The sequence below is a fragment of the Felis catus genome, chromosome A1 (assembly GCF_018350175.1).
Source record: "Felis catus isolate Fca126 chromosome A1, F.catus_Fca126_mat1.0, whole genome shotgun sequence".
NCBI lineage: Eukaryota > Metazoa > Chordata > Mammalia > Carnivora > Felidae > Felis > Felis catus.
Window position 1 is genome coordinate 19,325,260 of NC_058368.1, and position 19,570 is coordinate 19,344,829.

Sequence of the window (19,570 nt, forward strand, 5' to 3'; positions counted from 1 at the left end):
TTTACAAGTTTTCCAGTAATTTTACTCTATATACATTAATTCCAATCATTTAATCCTGAAAACAACCTTCACTTGTACAGTGTAAAAAAATCTTTGATAGTGACTAGAAAAATTCCATTATCATAAAGCTACAAATTTATGCTCCTAAGAGCAAAGTTAGTAAAGCAAAAATAATAATTATACCAGTGATAAGCACCGAGATGAATTTTTTTTGCATTTAGGGCCTGATTGGTTGTATTTAAACATAACTTCTACCAATAGAAGACCAAGATAACATCTTATTTGGCAAAAAAAAAAAAAAAAAAAAAAAAAAGGAGGGGGAGGGTGGGTGGAATCAAAAATATACATGTATAAGTCTAGAAACAGTGAAGAATGCCCACTTTAACAGTAAAATCAATCATACTTGTTTTCTAATTAAAGTGACATGTGCAAAATATAGTCACGTCACTTTTCTTCCTCCTAGTTCACTTTATACAATTTAGACTGCTCCATTTCTGTTAATGTGTTGTCACACTAATGTAAATAAATATGTTGAACTGTGGGAGTTTGCTGTAATGAATCCAAATCATAAGAGCTAGATCCAGTAGCTCAAACAATCTCAATTGCAATTCATTCCAACTGCTGAAACAGATTATTATTTACCTTTGTAATTTCTGAAAAACCTTAGCCAGATGAGACATCATGTGTGTAAGCGTGTGTGCAAGTGCATATGAACATGCATGTACAAGTCTGCCAGAGCAGTGTGAGTGTGACCCAGAAACAGGAGTGCCACACAAACAAATCTACACGATGGCCTGAAAGACACGGGGCCATTGTTTGGCTAGACACTGAATTCTCCCAAAACAAACCTGAGGCTGAACAATGAGGACATTAGGGGCTATCTGTCATCACAATACAGAATGAGCGACAAGTTTGGAAAATGAAGACATTCCCGTAACGCTGGAGGATGTGAAGCAGCAACAGCCACTTTTGCAGGCGGGGATCAGAGACTGACTCTGGCTGCAGTGGGAGGGATTCCCTGGGTCTACAGCTGAGGATCCCTGCAACTCCCCAAAGGGCATCTGCAGGGGGCCCTCCACCTCACTCAGTGACATCTTAGGGATCCCAGAGCTTAAGCCTGGGTATCCCCACCTGCTGGTCACCATGGGTCTCTCAGTGCAGACACTATCCCTTCTGGAGGCTTGGCCGAAAACCATCCCTGCTTCCCACTTTCGACGCAGTCTTAGAAGGGGATCTCTTTGCGTCCCTGTGGGGTCCCTGAGTTTGAGGTAATGCCAACACACCGACATATGAAGTCAGGCGGTCCATTTTAGAACTCACACAATCGAAATTCAGGAGTAGCCAGTTTTTGTTATCTTGGTAATACTTGTTAGTGACATAGTTTCTCAACACAGCTTCTAATATATGGGGTAAAGAAAAAAAATATTGCTGGGATATGAAATATTTTTTTAAAGTGCAGTGTTGAAACTCCTTAAGAGTAGGAAAAGGAGACCAATTACTTGTCCCCTTTCAATGTTCCTGTCCTTGGCTTTCCAGGTCAAAGAGCACCAAGGTTCCTGTTTAAGCGACCTAAAGGTTCTCCGGGCCCCTCCCCCACACAACCTTAGGGAATTCCTGAACCCTCTAAGTTCCAAATTTGTAATCACATCTCTGGGCGTGTCTATACAGCTCATTAATTCAGTTTCAAAATCCACAGCATTTGTAAAACAAAATGACATAGTTGCATTCTTTAAATGCCAGCTATGAAATCATTACTTGGAAAAAAAAACTAGTCAGACTATACATACGTAAGTCAAATACAACTCTCTCCTTTTTTAAGGTGTCTGTTGAAGACATGCTTATAACTGCTTCTAAAGAAAAGCCCTTACTTAGGAGAAGCCTCATGTGGCGTTCTGTGGTTTCACGTCCTGTTCAGTGTTGTCAGTTAAGCTACACTGTACGTATGACTTGCTTCATGAACCCTCTCCCATAATGGGCACATTAGATGCAGAGGAAAAACTTTGTTTATAATTCAGTGAATCTTAGTCACACCAGAAAAATGATCTAACCTGTCCAAACACTCAACTTCTTCCCCATTAATAACTAAATTCCCTTCTTTAAAAAAACAGATTTGAGGATCAAGTTAAAATTCACCATATTTCAAGTTAAACCCTGAAGGCTCTATACAACTGTAGCATGATTTCCAACTCACTGTGGCATTCAGTTTTCTGTATTTTCCTATATTTATCCTAAGTAAACTTCCTGGACCGTAATATTTAGGGAGAAATTAAAAGGGTTTTATATTATAGTGTAAAGTTCCAGAAATTCTCAGTTCATCAAGGTTTACTCTGAGCTCAATGTCATACAACCTCTACATGATACAAGTGTATGGACAAGAAGTATTTTAAATCCAAAACCCTTAGCTCTGTGTCATAAATAAATTTGGGTAAAACCGCAAGCCTTCCACTGAATCATCTCGGCAAAGGTGGCCCATCTTCTCTGCCAGAAGCAACCTAGGAGTCAAGGGGAAAACCACAATCATCTGTCCATTCAGAAACACAAACACAGTTGTAATGAAGACCAAGGACTCGCTTACCTTTCCTTAGCCAGGAGAACAGACATTCCCACCAGCTTAGCAAACTCTTCTGATGTCAAGGATCCCTTTTCTGAAACCTAACAGAAACACAGCAGGAAAAAAATATAATTTGGCCACCTAGGTACTAACCTAGGGAGAATGTCTACCATTATGCTCAGGAAATAATATATTGAATTTCCTAATAAAACTCAAGAATATTCAATATTGAACTAAATCTTCTTCATTAATGCTCAATTCTACAAATGCGGAAGGGCCCAGAATGAATACAGCAGAGCCTAAAACATCACGAAGCCCTCTACAAAGTTACAAAGGCACTGTACTCAACCCCCAAAATAACCCTTGATATTCTGAAAAGGAACATATAATAAATTCTAATGGAGTACATACTGCATGTCCCACATATAGGGTCCTTATATATAGGTTTAGCTTAAAATATACAGTAGAAATATCTATAGTCGTGAGGTTTTCCTCTAATTTAAAATAAATGTAATAAATATTTAAATTAGGCAGGCTCGCCACAGAGGCTATGAAGGCAGTAATGTTTCAAGTCTCCTAATGAGTAACAGCAGCAGTTTGGCTGGTAAAATCCATCTAAACTACAGTGCCTTTTCGTGTTTTTTTGAAGCAATTATTTCATAAAACAACTTGTGATGTTTTATAAGACTGTTTATGTAGGTGGTACTGAAAGAAAAAGTTCAGTCAAGGGTAACATTCTGATGAACAAAGTTAAAAACCTGTCCACAAGACTGAGTTTCAAACAAAAAGATAACACCTCAGGAATTCTAATTCTCCTTGGCAAGTCTCAAAAAGCTTTAAAAGTATCATTTTGATTAGTATTCACTCATGTTAATAGGTGTTTTTATTTTTTTTTTTAAAATTTTTTTTCAACGTTTATTTATTTTTGGGACAGAGAGAGACAGAGCATGAACGGGGGAGGGGCAGAGAGAGAGGGAGACACAGAATCGGAAACAGGCTCCAGGCTCCGAGCCATCAGCCCAGAGCCTGACGCGGGGCTCGAACTCACGGACCGCGAGATCGTGACCTGGCTGAAGTCGGACGCTTAACCGACTGCGCCACCCAGGCGCCCCTAATAGGTGTTTTTAATTGGGTCTACAAACATTACTTTTTAGAAAAATTAAATTCAAAAGGAAAGCCTGTTTCTCAAGTTGCTATGGAGTCACGTCTTGGTGGGCCGACTAATGAGGAAACTGGTTCACTTACGGTCTCCAAGGCTGAGGCCACCATTTCCTCTTCCTTGTGGGACTGAAGCTCAATTACCATGACGCCACTGTCAAAAACTCGGAGCCTGAAAACCGCAGATGGGAAAACCAAGCTGTGAGTATCTAGGATCTTCAACCACTAAGGAGGTACAAATATCCTGTACTTTCTTTTATGCTGGACATGAGGGCAGTATTAACACAAAACAGCATCTAAAACATAACAACCACAGGCAATTACAGCATAACTAGGAACTCACGAATAAATACAGTTAATAACATTATGAACTATAATCCACAGGCTAAATAAAATATGTCTGGCGCTTTTTTTTTTTTTAATCTGAAGGGAGGAAAATACAATTCACAGCTGAACATCTGTAGTTTTAAATCTCCAGAAACAAGCACGAAACGTCTAGCAGAGGGGCTGGTTATTCTGACCCCATAGGAGAGCCCACATTCTTCTTTCATTGCCCCAAATCAACAAGAGTTGGCCCACTAGCCCCTCAGGCCATGTACAGCCCCGATAAGGAGGGAAGCTAGGAGAACAAGTGATTTCTGCTCACACGGTATAATTCCCAGAGGGGCGATGTGTTGGTTCACCACGCACAGACCTGTGTGGGCAGACCTGGCAGGGTTTTCCTGTCTACTGTGTGAGGAACAGTGGCTCAAGCTGGCACGCTTCCTGCAGAGGTTCTTTTACCTGAGAGGTAACTGTAGTGCTTCCAGCATCTTGCATGCATTCACTAGATCTTCTGGTGAGAGCAACTAATAGGAAAGAAAATCCAGTTTATACTACAAATTAACAGAGTGATGCTCGTGTGTTCAAGGCCCATGGTGGGTGTGGAGTCTATTTTTTTTTTTTTAATTTAAAATAAATAAATAAATAAATAATCATTTAGCAAGGCTTTCATGTTGCCTTAATCACCACAAGGAAAAAAGGATTAACAAAGAAGCGAAGCAGTGCTATCCGACAGAAAGCAATGCAAGCCGTATATGTAACTCTAAGTCTTCTAGTAGTCATATTAATAAAATAAAAAGAAACAGGTGAAATTAATTTTAAAACATGTATTTTACTTAAGCCAATAAATCTAAAACATCAACATATAATCAATATAAAAATTATCAATGAGATATTTAACACTTCTTTCTTCTGTACCGAGTCTTTAAATCTGGTGTGTAATTTACACTTACAGCATATCTCAGTTTGGATTAGGTGTATTTCAAGTTCACAGTCGTCACATGTAGCCAGCTAGTGGCCACCCTTCCAGACCCATGCAACCTTAAAGAATCAGCCCCCTGTGGCGTTTGACAAATACAGCTTTGAGTCATAGGCCCAGCCTGGGTCCAAATGCCTGTCAAACCTCTATTTCCAGGTGCAGCTTTGGTCAAATAATTTAATCTCTGGAAGACTCGAGTTCCTCATCCTCATATTATCCCCAAGACGGGGACAGTAAAAGCAGCTGCCTCACTGAGGTACTGGGAGGCCTGGTCAGTAGGAGGTACTCACTGACAGCAGTCTTGAGGACTATTCAAATAAAAACAGAGCAGAGGCTTTGCTCGTGCACCTGGGGTGGGCGCTTGAAAGATGTAGGAGTTCTCTGCACAGAGGTGACTGCTGACACCGCAAAACTGTTTGACTGAAGGGCACAAAGAGTGCACGGACCATACACATGTGGGTGTGAAGGGGCAATGAGAGCTGAAGAGCAGCCACTGCTGATTCACGGCCAAAGGCAGAGGGCAGCTTTCCCTCTGTTTCTCTCCAGGCCATCTGTGTCCCCCCAGTTAGTCCAAACACTGAACTGTCACAGGGAAAAGGCCTCATACACAACCTTACTAATCACAATACCAACACAGAATATTAAAGCCAGAAGGTATCAATCAGTCCAAATCCTTGTTTTAGACGTAGGACAACCGAGTCTCAGTGAAGTTAAGTAAGCTACTCAAGGTCAATCAGCATGTCACTGGTAAAACCAGGAAGAGCGCTTACCTCCTAGATCCCCAGGGCAGGACAGCATTCTTGTCACTGCACCACACTGCTTCTCAGATGGTTTTGATATTCTCAACCCTTCCTCAAATTGTATTCACTGCAGGGGAACTTGTATTATGTTAAGAAAGTCTATATTTAGTTAAAAGAATATCTAAATGTTCTATTCTTACCTCCATTCCTCGAGCTCGGTTTACTAAACAGTATACCTCCGTAAGTGACATTATTCCCCCTCGTTCCTGTTAAAATACGAAATTTAAAAAGTATTATGTTATAGTTCACACAAGTTATCATTCCTTAACAGAAATCATAAGCAGAGTGAAATCAGGATTCATAAAATTTCCTAAGAAGCCTTTTAAAAACTAAATTTGCACACAGGAAAACCTAGCCAGATACGTGAAGCATTTCAAATTCAGTATTTGGACTTTAACATCATTATTACTGTTTCGACATTTACATAAATGAAAAGAGGGCCTCTACACCAAGTTTCAAAAAGTGTATTTAAATGTTTTGAGTTACTACAACTAATAAATGAAAAAATTATAGAATTAAATGGCAATATCACCATCGTAATCTCTAATGAAGTAACAGATCTAGACATTGAGTGTTAGTAGCTGCTAACATCACACAAAAAAAGACAGACATTCTATACCTGCTGACGGAAATGCACAGCACCCTCTATGAAATATCCAGCAGGAAAAAAAAGAAAAAAAGAACTTCTAGATATAACTACCAGTCTACAGGGAATACATAAGGCAGGGAAGTATGTTAACATACAAGTCAGCAAAATCCAGACTCTGAGACACTCTATAAGAAAAACCACTAGTTTCTTCAATAAATAAATTTTATAGGAGAGAAAAAAAGAGGAGAGGGAAACCCATGGAATTTAAAAAAAAAAAAAAAAAACAAAACCACCTGGATGGCAAATCAACCAATTGCAAAGTATCCAGATTTGAACAAACTAACTATAAGAAAAAATGTGAACACTAAGTAGATATTTGATTATATTGAAAATAATTTTTAATTTGTGAAATGGGATTATAATAACATTACAGGCATCTTTATCATTGTAATTACATACTCAAAAATTTACAGATAAAGTAATGTGATATCTTGGATTTGCTTTAAAATAATATTTTTTAAATGTTTATTTATTCACTTTGAGAGAGTGCGTGAGTGTGGGCCTGCGAGTCGGGGAGGGGCAGAGAAGAAGAGAGACAATCCAAGCAGGCTCTGCACTGTCAGTGTATAGCCCTACACAGGGCTCAAACACGCCAACTGTGAGATCATCACCTGAACTGAAATCAAGAGTCAGGACACTTACCGACTAAACCACCTAGGTGCCCCTGCTTTAAAATAATTTCCAGTGGACAATGTTTACAGATAAACCTGGATGACGGACATGCAGGGATTCATTATATTTTTCTTATTTTGTCATGTTGGAAATACTTCTTAATATGAGTGCTTTAATAAGTAAAGTTTTGATTGCCTGAGTCATGTTAGAAGATATATCTGTGTTATCAAATTATAACGGTACACTATATATTCAGACTAGAAAAATAGAAATATATGTAAACATCTAGAGATCATATGTTTCCTTTTGAAAACAGGACAGAAGAAAAACTTTATATCAAATACATTTAGGAAGTTACAGATATCTGAAATGGGAATTGAAAACAACTTAGATTTTGACAAAAAAAAAAAAAAACCCACTAATTTAATATTCCTGAACAAAAAATAACGTGTTGGTTGAATAGTAACCATACTATGAAAGGAGTTAAACTCTTGTTAAGATTTCTGATGACACGGAGATAATTTAACACAACCGAAAGAGACCACTCAGGTTTTGTTTTTACCTCCAGCGGCGCCTGCAGTATCCCAGCCAGCTGTTTGGCCAGCTGCATGTGGTACTGTGTGCCCGAGCCGCAGGTCTCTCTGGTAACTGGGTTAGCTATTCCCATGCTCAGCAAATAGGATTTAAACCTGATGGTCTATAATCAGAGAAAATGCACAAAAAGACTAAAAAGCAGAATTAGTCTTTCCACCCCAACATTGAAAATCTTTCTATCATAAATTCAATTCTACTCAATTACATCTGTATCTACCCATTTCTTCTACTGTGTTTTGACAGTGTGAATTCTAAGAAAGTGGATTTCCAGTAGTTCCCTGTGTGAAGCTAATTCTTCTTCTTTTTTCTATCTTGATATCTCATACTCCACTGAACTCATGAGTTTGGTGTGAGAAGCGGCTAGGGAGCAACTATGCTGTATTTAATGCCAACCAAATGATAGAGCCAAAAACTTAGAAAGGAAAATGGCTGTGACCAGATTGTACTGAAATTTACCGAAACAAGTATCAAATTTATGGATATGTATAAAACAACCACTCCTTCCACATTTCAATATCTCTCGTTTCCACACTCTAAGAGAATGTACAGAAGTATCCTTTAATCCTACTAGAACCAGCAAAGTTTTTATGGTTGACTTTTTCGTCAGCACTTTCATATACTCGCAAGTCCTAAAAGAAAACACTCCATTAAGAAAGAAACTGCTAAACCACTGAAACATCACTGTCATTTGTGTAACCTGGTTTCTAATGCCTTAAAAAAGCAATCTATTTACCTCATCTTCTGTGATGTCACCTTGCTTGTCTTTAATCTTATTAGCAATTGATTTTGATAACTCCACCATTTCCTTAGCCTGTGAAGAGAACAGAAAAAGGCTGAAAAAAAAAAGTCCCCAAAGTGCCTTGCTAACAAAACACAAGTTCAAAACTTACATCATAATTGGTAAGAATTTAATAGGTATAAGTTACATATACCTTGACCATTAGCTTGCTGAGGTCTTCAAAGGCCTGAAATGAGAAATGAGTTTTTGTTGGAATCTAAAGATTGAAGATGTTTTTAAGTAATGAAGCACTCTATTTTCTTCCCTTTGACAAAAATTTATGAAAACTTCTTACAAATATCTATTTATATAAATATTTACATAAGTAATAAGCCTATCTTATTCTAAGGATTCAGTTTAGCTAAGAAACCATAAATTTTCCAAAACAAACTGCAAAAAACAACTTTTCAAATTTTCAAAGAAAAAGGTTATGATTGATTAAACAAACAAAAGGTGACATAAGTAATAAATCGTTCAGAAAATATTGTTTACTGTTCTTTCACATAAGTAAGAGAATTTGTCACTGGTTCTTGCCAAAACCATTTCCTGATGGGAGGTCAAGAATCAAAGGCATTGTAAAGCTTTCCTGGTTGAAAATGGCAATGTGCAGCTGCCAGAATACTTCTTTGGGCACGACAATTTTGGCTTTAATAGCAGGTGTGACTTAACTGAAACTGTAAACCTCAGCCTCTAAATATTGAAGAGTTTATACTTGTAGCTTGGGATGTAGTGGATATCACAAAAGAAAAACATTCAAATACCACCAAAATATACCTAAATAAAACCCATTAATTGTTTGATTTACTACAATGAGTATCCACTTCAAAGGCCTCTTCAAACTTTAATCAGACATATTTATAGTAAATTTATTTCATATCGCCAAAAACATACTTCCAATGAAGAACATCTGCCAAATGATGTGCACAAATGTTATTTTTTAAGCCAATTAAGCAACTTCGCATTAACTGAAGAATCTTTTGGTCGATACAGAATAATGATCAGCAGATTCTGATAAGCCCACGCCCATCTTAATCACATACAGAAAAGTATCCCCCATCTGCAAAAGGATTTTGCTAAAAGAATAGAGTGTTGTGTAAGATTCTTATGGCCAGACTTACTAAGGCTAATACTGAGAACAAAGGGAAATGTGCACACACCTAACAGGAATTTCCTCAGATAAACAAAAGGCTTAAACACTGGATTCTTATCAGCAACAGCCAGCAGATGCAGGAAACCTTTTGTGGGAAACTCGGGGCACCAGCTCTGAAACTAAGTCAACTCTAACATTTAAATGGAGGGCAAATCACACACCAACCTAGTTTTCAAAAATAAAAGACACAAACACTTTACACACTTAGATTTTTACTTTTAATATACAAAATATTTACAGATTTCTTTTACCGGGGTAGGGAACACTAGTAAGAGAACACTTTAAAAATTTTATATGGTAAATCACTTTATTTACTAGGTTACATTTCCATAGAAAAAATATGCTAAAAGTAATAGTGAGTCCACACAGAATACATCAATTAGCCCTCTTGCTTACAGTCTGCAAAAGACAAATACAAATATTTTAGTGTCTTAGAAGAATTATCTATATTTTAAGTAATCATAAAACACAAATGAAAGCTTCCTCACATCTATCCATATTATTATTCTAAAATAAGGAATTAGCCAATTATCCAAAAAAAGAGGTAGAGAAACTACCTACAATAAAAGCAACACATGTGCAAATGCAAAACAGATGCATTTGCCCATTCTGCTATTTTATCTGCCAGTTTATAGAACTTTCTAACCCTCTACCAAGTCCACAGTCAAATTTCTACTCCAATTAAAGAAAACAATGACATCTGCTTTAAAAGTACCCTCGTATGCTGATTTATAGCATTATTTCTTGTTTCCAGTCATTAATTTGGTTATCAGCTTTAGTAACTATTAATATATTCTTGAATATTCTGTTTTGGTTTTCTTGATTTTGTACCTTTACATATTCTGTTCCCTCTACCTGGATCCTCTTATCTCTACTAGTCTTCTGTTAGTGCCTGCTAAACTTTCAGGCCTTGACTTCCATTACTTTTGCTAACAAGACTTCCCTGAACCCCAAGGAAGTCAGAGGCCATATAATGTGTTCCTGCTGCAGCCGCCATTTTCTCTAACGCAGCATTTCTCCTGCTGTAGAGAATGCCTGTTTGCTTGCCTGTCTGGTGCATCATCACAATATCTAAAACATCAACCTGATGCAGGGCTTGCACAAAGTGGAGAGCAAGGACCACCTGCTGAATAAATCATTGACCTGCATGAACGAGCACGATGACTGTATTGAATCCTTTGAGCTATGCAACTCCACGGAAATTAGATTGAAACACAGCAGCATTTCATAAATTAAGAAAAACATTATTTTGGGTTTTTTTAATTTAAAAAAAAATTTAAGTTTATTTATTTAGAGAGAGACAGAATGAGTGGGGCAGGGACAGAGACAGAGAATCCCAAGCAGGCTCTGCACCATCCGCGCAGAGCCTGACATGGGGCTCGAACTTACAAAACCGTGAGATCATGACCTGAGCGGAAGTTCGATGCTTAGCCGACTAAGCCACCCAGGCGCCCCAAGAAAAACATTATTTTGAACACCAAATTAGTATGGCACAATTCAGAAGAATACTAATTCAAAATTAGTTCACTGCTCCGTGCCATCTCCAAAAGTGTCACACAAAAGGATGACAGTAAATGTCACTGAAAGAGGGCAGTGATAGTACCTTCTGAACGATAAAGAGAGTAGCTATGATGCAGTCGACTACACTTGTCTGCAAATCAGAAGACTGAGTTCTCATAACCCTGGTTCTGAATCTAGTCACTAGCTCTGAGATGATTACTTCTCTAGATAGAAAAAACCCCTTTAATGCCAAAATGCTGGAATTTTATGAATTTAAAGATTCTGGAAAGATGGTGGCTATGGCAGCATAGTTTTTTAATCTCTCTAAATCTTAACATGAAACAAGACAGCGCAACTAGATCTCAAAACCAAAAACCCATAGGCAGCATATACTATAAAACTAAATGACAAAATAGCTATAATAACCTCAAGGTAGGGGTGCCTGGGTGGCTTAGTCGGTTAAGGGACTGACTCGATTTCAGCTCAGGTCATGGTCTCGCAGTGTGTGGGATGAAGCCCCAAGTGGGGCTCTGTGCTGTCAGCACAGAGCCTACTTAGGATTCTCTCTCTCCCTTTCTCTCTGCCCCACCCTTGCTCTTGCATGCTCTCTTTCTCAAAATAAATAAATAAACTTAAAAAAAAAAAAAGAGAGAGAGAGGAAGGGGGGAAAAAAGGTCCAGATAAAAAACAGAGGAAGGAAATAGGGCCAGGAAACCAGAAAGCAGGCCACCACCGTTTTTAATAATGCATCAACACAGAAGAAAAGTGGGCTCTGTGGAAAAAGACCAGCTACCCGACACTAGGCCTTCCTCTGAAAGGGCAGCAAAACTAATTTAACGTAAAAAATAGTACTAATTTAACGTAAAAAATAGGCGCCTGGATGGCTCAGTCAGTTAAGCATCTGACTTCGGCTCAGGTCGTGATCTCATGGTTTCTGAATCAAGCCCTGCATCAGGCTCTGCGCTGACAGTGCGGAGCCTGCTTGGGATTCTCTCTCCCTCTCTCTCTGCCCCTTCCCTGCTCACACTCTCTCTAAATGAGTAATAAGCTTTACAAATAAAAAGAGCTGTTTCAAAAAAAAAAAAAAGAAAAGAAAAATAGCAACAGCCAAGCATCAAGGTCAAATGCCACACAAAGTTATTATGAGAAAAAAGAAAATAAGGAGAGTAACATTACAGACAATAAAAGCAAGCCAGACTGACATGCTCATAGATCGGATCAAATAACCTTTTATTTCAACATGAGCTAAAAGACGTTAATAAAATGACACAAGCCATGAGTAGACAAAATAAGTCGGAAATGAGGTGACAGGATTCACGAAAGAATTTTTAAAAAATCAATTCAGAAATAATGACTATATTAGAACGCAAAAGTGAATAAACACAACAGATAGTATATTAAGAGAAACAAAAGTTTAAAAAGAGGGAAATCTTCTAAATGAAACAAATCAAAGAGATAAAAAGGGTCTGAAAGAAAAGTTGCGAGCAGTAAAGCTAGGCAGTAGAGCTCCAGCATACAGCTAACAGGAGTCACCGAAGAAAAATTAAAAGCAATTATTAAAAACTATAAAATTGAAAAAAAAAACTCCCTGAAATTAAAAGAAACAGTTTCTGGAACCGAATTCTGAAAGCGTCCCGTGTACCTGAAAATAACAACCCAGAATGACTAACACATTGATACATTCTGCTAAAATTACTGGGCTTTCTAAAAAAAGGGGGGGAAAAAGCCTTTGGGCATCTAGGAAAAATACTGACTTTTAAGGTGGTGAAGAATTAGATTAGCCTCCCTCTTCGACAGCAGCACTTCATGCCAGACACAAAACTGAAAGCAACCGATTAAAGGCACTCAAGGAAAGAACACGTGAGCCAAGGATTTTAAATCCACCAAATGACTTCATGTACAAGGGATACAAACATGCCAGAACTCAGGGAATACTGTTCCCGTGAGCACTTCGGAAAAATCTACTGGAGGTCCACATCAGGACTGGTGGTGTCACACATAGTTACCTGTACAACTGGGACTCACTGAGAGCCAGAGCGGAGAGAGTGCACCCAGTGGCTGAATCTTCAGATACTGCACATCTATGTTTAAAATTGGGAATAATGGGGAGTTCACACACACACACACACACACACACACACACACACACACACAATCTTTTTAACTGTTTTAGTAATTATTTGGTAGTGGTATCCTGACTTTGAACAGGAAGTATCACTATGACCTTATGAGGCACTTGTACTCAAACAAATAAACAAACAAACACCTAGCTCTTTCCACTAAAAAGGACTAGAAATAAATAAAGATCAGCCCAGCAGAGATAGAGTCCTAGCAGGCAGATTGTGTTTTAAAATATAATTTACCACTAAACAAAACAAAACAAACAGATTCTTAGGTAATGATTGATTCCAGATCTGGGGCAGGAAACATACAAGATGGTTCTGGAACTTTTGTCACATCAAATAGTAAGGAAGCTATCAAAGTCCACCAGGTCACATCAAAAATACTAAGGGGCCAACCTGAAGAGGCTCCCACTGGCCAAAGATGGGACAATGTGGGCTTTAAACAGGATAATAATTGTAATTGATTGAAACCAAATATGTTACAATTTATGAGTTCACAATAATATGTAAAAAACTCCAATGAGTTGCCCTTGGAGGATAAGGAACCAATTCATTATGCCGATGATAAAGAAAAAGTCATTTATCTTGCCCCGTATGAGTAGTCAAATAGATGAAGGGAAGCAGCTCTTCAAAAAGGATTTCAACTAATAAATAAAAAATAAATCCTAAAATATTGCCATTTGTAACCACCAAAGAACCAAAAGATCTATGCACCGAACATGAACAGCTGCTGACAACATCAACAAACACATGAATGGGCCTCCTGAGGAAAGAATACAGTATCACCACTAATCTTATCAAAGGGATCAAGGAGAAGTCGGATGAAGCCTCTGGATCCAGCTGCCAATTTGCAGGAAATACATAGAGTCGAGGAACACGTACAACTTTACCATAAATGTGAGATCAGCAAAACCTAGACCACGGGCACTTACTAGGCCAAATGACCCTGGTTTCTCAATGATAATCTATATTTTCAATTTAGTGGGCCAAGAATTGGTACTATGATGGTTAATTTTACATGCCGACTTGATCAGATGATGAGGTTCCCAGGTTTTGACGTTATTGATGTGTCTGTGAGGATGTTTCTAGATGAGGTCGGCATTTGAAATGGTAGACTTAAGCACAACTGCCCTCCTCACTGTGGGCGGGCAGCACCCAATCCACTGAGAGTCTGAGGGAACAAAAGGTCGAAAGGAGAACTCACGTTTTCTTTCTCTGCCTGACTGCTTAAGCCAAGACAGCAGTCTTACCCTGCCCTTGGACTAGACCTAAACCGTCAGTGCTCCTGGTTCGCAGGCCTTTGGACTCAGATTAGAATTTATATCACCAACTTTCCTGGGTCACCAGCTTGCAGTTGGCAGATTGTGGGATTTCTCAATCCCCACAATCAAACAAGCCAATTTCTTATATTAAATGTCTTTGGGGGCACCTGGGTAGCTCAGTCAGTTAAATGTCCAACTTCAGCTCAGGTCATGATCTCACAGTCCATGAGTTCCAGCTCTGTGCTGACAGCTCAGAGCCTGCAGCCTGCTTCCGATTCTATGTCACCTTCTCTCTCTGCCCCTACCCTCCCTCTCAAAAGTAAATAAACATTAAAAGAAAATTTAAACGTCTGTGTGTGTGTCTGTGTATGGAAAGATAGATGTATATAAAGGTATATATTGATATCTACATCTATATATCTCCTATTGTTTCTTTCCCTCTGGAGAATCTTTTCTTTATTTTTTTTATTTTTTTAATTTACATCCAAGTTAGTTAGCGAATAGTGCAACAATGATTTCAGTAGATTCCTTAATGTCCCTTACCCATTTAGCCCATCCCCCCTCCCACAACCCTTCCCGTAACCCTCTGTTTGTTCTCTGTATTTAAGAGTCTCTTATGTTTTGTCCCCCTCCCTGTTTTTATATTATTTTTGCTTCCCTTCCCTTGTGTTCATCTGTTCTGTGTCTTGAAGTCCTCATATGAGTGAAGTCATATGATTCTTGTCTTTCTCTAATTTCGCTTAGTTCCATCCACATAGTTGCAAATGGCAAGATTTCATTCTTTTTGATTGCTGACTAATACTCCATTGTGTGTGTGTGTGTGTGTGTGTGTGTGTGTGTGTGTATATATATATATATATATATATATATATATATATATACTTTAGCCATTCATCCATCAATGGACATTTGGGCTCTTTCCATACTTTGGCTATTGTTGATAGTGCTGCTATAAACATGGGGGTGCATGTGCCCCTTCGAAACAGCATACCTGTATCCCTTGGATAAATACCTAGTAGTGCCGTTGCTGGTAGTTCTATTTTTAATTTTTTGAGGAACCTCCATACTGTTTTCCAGAATGGCTGCACCAGTTTGCATTCCCACCAGCAGTGCAAAAGAGATCCTCTCTCTCTGGAGAATCTTGATTAATACAGGTATTCAATAACTATTTGCAGTTTAGACTTTATGTGACTGATACACATCCTTGAAATTCTATGAACAGCACTAGTCAATGGGATTTAACTTATAAACTATTATTAAAAACTAAAGAATTACTTCATAGAGTAATTTCATAAAAATCCAAGACCATCTTTATATAAACACAGGAAAACAAATGGTATGTTCAGATGTATTAACTAACCACAGAGTCTAATATGCATAACTGGTTTCCTTAATTAGAATTCTTCCCCTTTCACTTGAACTTCCTCATATATGATGAAGGTTCAAAAACACTGTTATGCACATGCTCAGCGTTGTTCTCCTAGTGGAAATAATGGACTGGTTTGAGCCATTCTTACTATCTCTGTGTCTGGTCCCCGAGTGGTCATCAGCATAAAGCTGTGTGGTATCTAACCAGGTTAACAGCCACAGAACAGCATTTTTCCCTCAACTAAGTTAACCAAACAGCCAAAATAATTATACAGAGGACCCTGAATTCATTAGCAGTATTATCCAATCAATTCCATCTACGCTTTAAAACTTACACAACAACACACCATGTTTTCTAACATCAGAGAAAACAAATTTGCACTGTTTTTATTTCTTTTTAAAACATGGTTTGGCTAAATTATGCCAACCAGAAGAAGACCTGGAATAAGAGACTGTGGCTTCAGGCAAACTAAATATATTCCAATATACAGAACGGAACTAGTCACCAGCTACATCTAAAAGAATAAACACAAATGGCTGAAAAAGACAGCTGACCGGAACTTATGTTAAGAGTTACCTCAGAAATGTTTTTGTCAGTTTCTTTCCTTTTTTCTTCCAACTTCCTTTCAATGCCTACAATTCCCACAGCCCTTATTCTTCCTGGCTGAGAAACAAAAGTAGAAAATAAAACATACAAAATAGGAAGGACACAATCTTTTGCAACCCACCACAATGTGTTTTCAATGGTGGAAAAGGACCCACAAAGAACCAAAGAAAAACAGCATACAATTACATCTAGTTTCCTTTCAAAATATGTGTCAGTTTCTTGTCATACATAGTGATCTTCAAATCAATATTAAAAAAAAAACTGTATATACAATAACTGGCATATTTTACTCTGTATTTTAGATAGAAATTAAATTCATTTTTGTTCTTTGGTAAACTATTATATACGTATCATATTTAATAGGGTCTCAAACATGCAAGAAATTATGGTTGAAAATTCTGGTATTTGACAGTTATTACACAAAGTACTTTCACACATTTGAGTGTCTGTCCACAGTTGGTGGTTAATTTAGACTGGTCTGAAAAACATCACCTAGAGGCACTGTCTGTTCTCTGATGCCAGACTGATTACGAAGAACAGAATGTAGTGAATGGAATCTGTGACCACCCCAAGAGTTACTCTGGTAAGTAGTCATTTGTTTTTGCTAAGTATCTACCGTGTGCAGAGCACTAAACTAGGTTCTCTGAAAATAAAGGTTTTATCAGAGTACCATTTTGTTTCTCACAAGTTCTATAATCATAGAAATCTTCTCCCTTAATGAAGATGCAAGTACAGAATTGAAAACATTGGGTTAAGAAATAGTTTCAACAATACCTGGGGTCCTCTATTTGTCGGTAAAGCTTGGGAAACTGGCATATTCTCCCATCTTCTCTGTGTCATTTCCTCAGACAAACGCCTATAAAACTGTTGCGCACATACATACACTTTAAATGAGTCAGTCAGGTTATAGTATCCTCATACAAATTATTACTTAACATTTCTTTAGTTGAAAGGTCTGTTCAGTCATTGCAAAAAGCCTAGAATTCTCAGAGACATCAAAAGAAACCAAAGGAAGTTCTCTTCTTGGATCAGCTTCAGAAAGCACAAAGGAAAAAAAAAAAAAAGAAAGAAAGAAACTGACCTTCTATTTAAGTGAGCTATTCTCAACAAAGAGATGAGTGACAATGAATAAATAGACTTACTTTAAACAATCCTGCATATGTGGATTGTTTTCAATCTATAGTGAAACAGACAGAGTGCCAAGAAAAATATACAACCATTATCCATGAAGGAAGCAGAGAATAATTTGTCTAGTTAAAATGTGAAGCCAGAAATGAGAGCCAAAACATCACTGCACTCACAGAAAATCAACTATATTTTTTACAGACAGTGAGCATGACTGTAATTAGTCACTTATATTTGCTTAGTGCCTACTGTGTGAGGAGCACTCGGTGAGGGGTTATAGAAAAAAAAACAAAACATAAATAATTTAGGATATCAATGGGGGAGATAAACATATCCTTGTAAATGTCTGAGGAATACTTATATAGTCACTTACTAATCAGAACCTGTAAACTATCATATCATGGAGTAAGTAGGTAAGTGATTAGATCTATATGGAGTCAGTAAAGAAAGACTGCCTGATTTAAGGCTGATGAGCTATCAGATACCAAGATAGTTTAACATTTCACTGCATTATACTCTGCCTCCTTAACCAAACCACTGAAAAGTTTACTAGTGGCCTAATAGCATGACTTAGCATATTGCCAGCTTCTGGGTTTTCCTTGTGACCACACCCTCCTGCTTCCTGTTCTCACTGGAACCTAAACTTCATTTTTCTACTGATAAGGCTTAATCTATTAGAAAAATTTAGTTGTAAAAATATGGTGAAACCTGGTATGTTGTACAATACGGATTTCCATCGTATTAACAAACAATAAAAATACACACAAGTACACATTTCTAGTCCAATTTTATGCATAAAAAAGCTCACCTCAATCTGGCCATGTTCCTTGAAGGAGAGTTTGATGTAGGAGTTCTTACTACTCTGGAAAGGACCAGGTTCCTTGTTAGGTGGAGCAGGGTGAAGATGAACCACTATTTTGGCACTACGGAATAAATGTAATGAATTTAATCACCTTTAAGCATCACTAATTCTATTTTCATAACCTTTAATATATTTCAGTTCACTTTTAAAATTCATGTAGAAACAAGGGACATCTTGAAAGGAATTCTTCTATATTTTTTATTACATCAGTATTAATGAACCTTTCAAAAATACCTCTACTTATAATTTATAAGCTACGAACCAAGACGTTCAAGTTACTAGTTCTATAGATTAATTCAGAAGGTGGTTTCAAAAATAAGTTCAAAATAAGTTTGTAAAATTTGGGATAGTTCATTACGTTGGCTTATGATTAGGGTTTTCCATGGACAGAATCATCCCCAGAGGTTACCAGGGGGGGCCTCTAATTTCTGCCAAAGCATACTACCTTACTCATTTGAAAACAAAATGTGAAAACTTATCTGTATAAAACCGGCCAGCTGACATTTTGTTAAAACTCTGTCCAAAACTAACATTCTACAGTATAATTTTTGGAAAATGCCACTCAATCGACAGCATGATCTAGAAGATAATCCAAGAGCAAAAACAATTCTCAAAATGTTGCTGCTCTAGAAACACAAACTACCATAATCTTTATGACTACCATTATGTTCTATGCTAATAAAAATATCACTATATTTGTTCAATTTTATAAGCCTTTTTTCCTCTTTTTCCTCCAGCCTGCTCAATAAACAATCTTCTTCCGAAAATTAACAAAACCAAAGCACTCAGTCAAAGTATCTTGGATACCTACCTTAGAGCCTTTTGTCAAATGAAGGTTAAAAATCCCAAAGTCAGCATAAAATATTCAGGCCAGTTTTTAAGTATATTCATTTCACAGGTCATTCAATTGCCATATTTCAAGTTTAAAAACCACCAAATCAAAGAAGCATCTTGGGTTATGAGATGTTTGGTGTTTTGGTGTGTTTTTTTTTTTTAAGAGATAGCACCATGTGTGTGGGAGGGTCAGAGGGAGAGAGAAGAGAGAGAGACAGAGGAAGAATGAATCTTAAGCAGACTCTATGCTTAGCACGGAGCCTGACACAAGGCTCAATCCCACTACCGTGGGATCAT

The 19,570-nt window shown here is 37.7% G+C and overlaps 1 protein-coding gene across 1 annotated transcript in view; it reads right to left on the bottom strand.

Annotated features, from left to right (window-relative positions):
- Positions 1 to 19,570, bottom strand: part of VPS36 (vacuolar protein sorting 36 homolog) — a 30,114-nt gene continuing 10,544 nt past the window's right edge. The window contains exons 4-14 of the mRNA XM_023251151.2: positions 18,386 to 18,500; positions 17,227 to 17,316; positions 16,423 to 16,509; positions 8,597 to 8,629; positions 8,398 to 8,475; positions 7,633 to 7,767; positions 5,950 to 6,015; positions 4,493 to 4,557; positions 3,797 to 3,881; positions 2,576 to 2,652; positions 1 to 2,492 (exon numbers count right to left, since the gene is read on the bottom strand). Of these exons, the coding sequence (XP_023106919.1) occupies positions 2,399 to 2,492; positions 2,576 to 2,652; positions 3,797 to 3,881; positions 4,493 to 4,557; positions 5,950 to 6,015; positions 7,633 to 7,767; positions 8,398 to 8,475; positions 8,597 to 8,629; positions 16,423 to 16,509; positions 17,227 to 17,316; positions 18,386 to 18,500 (925 nt within the window). The 3' untranslated portion in view covers positions 1 to 2,398. The remainder of the gene's footprint in view (positions 2,493 to 2,575; positions 2,653 to 3,796; positions 3,882 to 4,492; positions 4,558 to 5,949; positions 6,016 to 7,632; positions 7,768 to 8,397; positions 8,476 to 8,596; positions 8,630 to 16,422; positions 16,510 to 17,226; positions 17,317 to 18,385; positions 18,501 to 19,570) is intronic.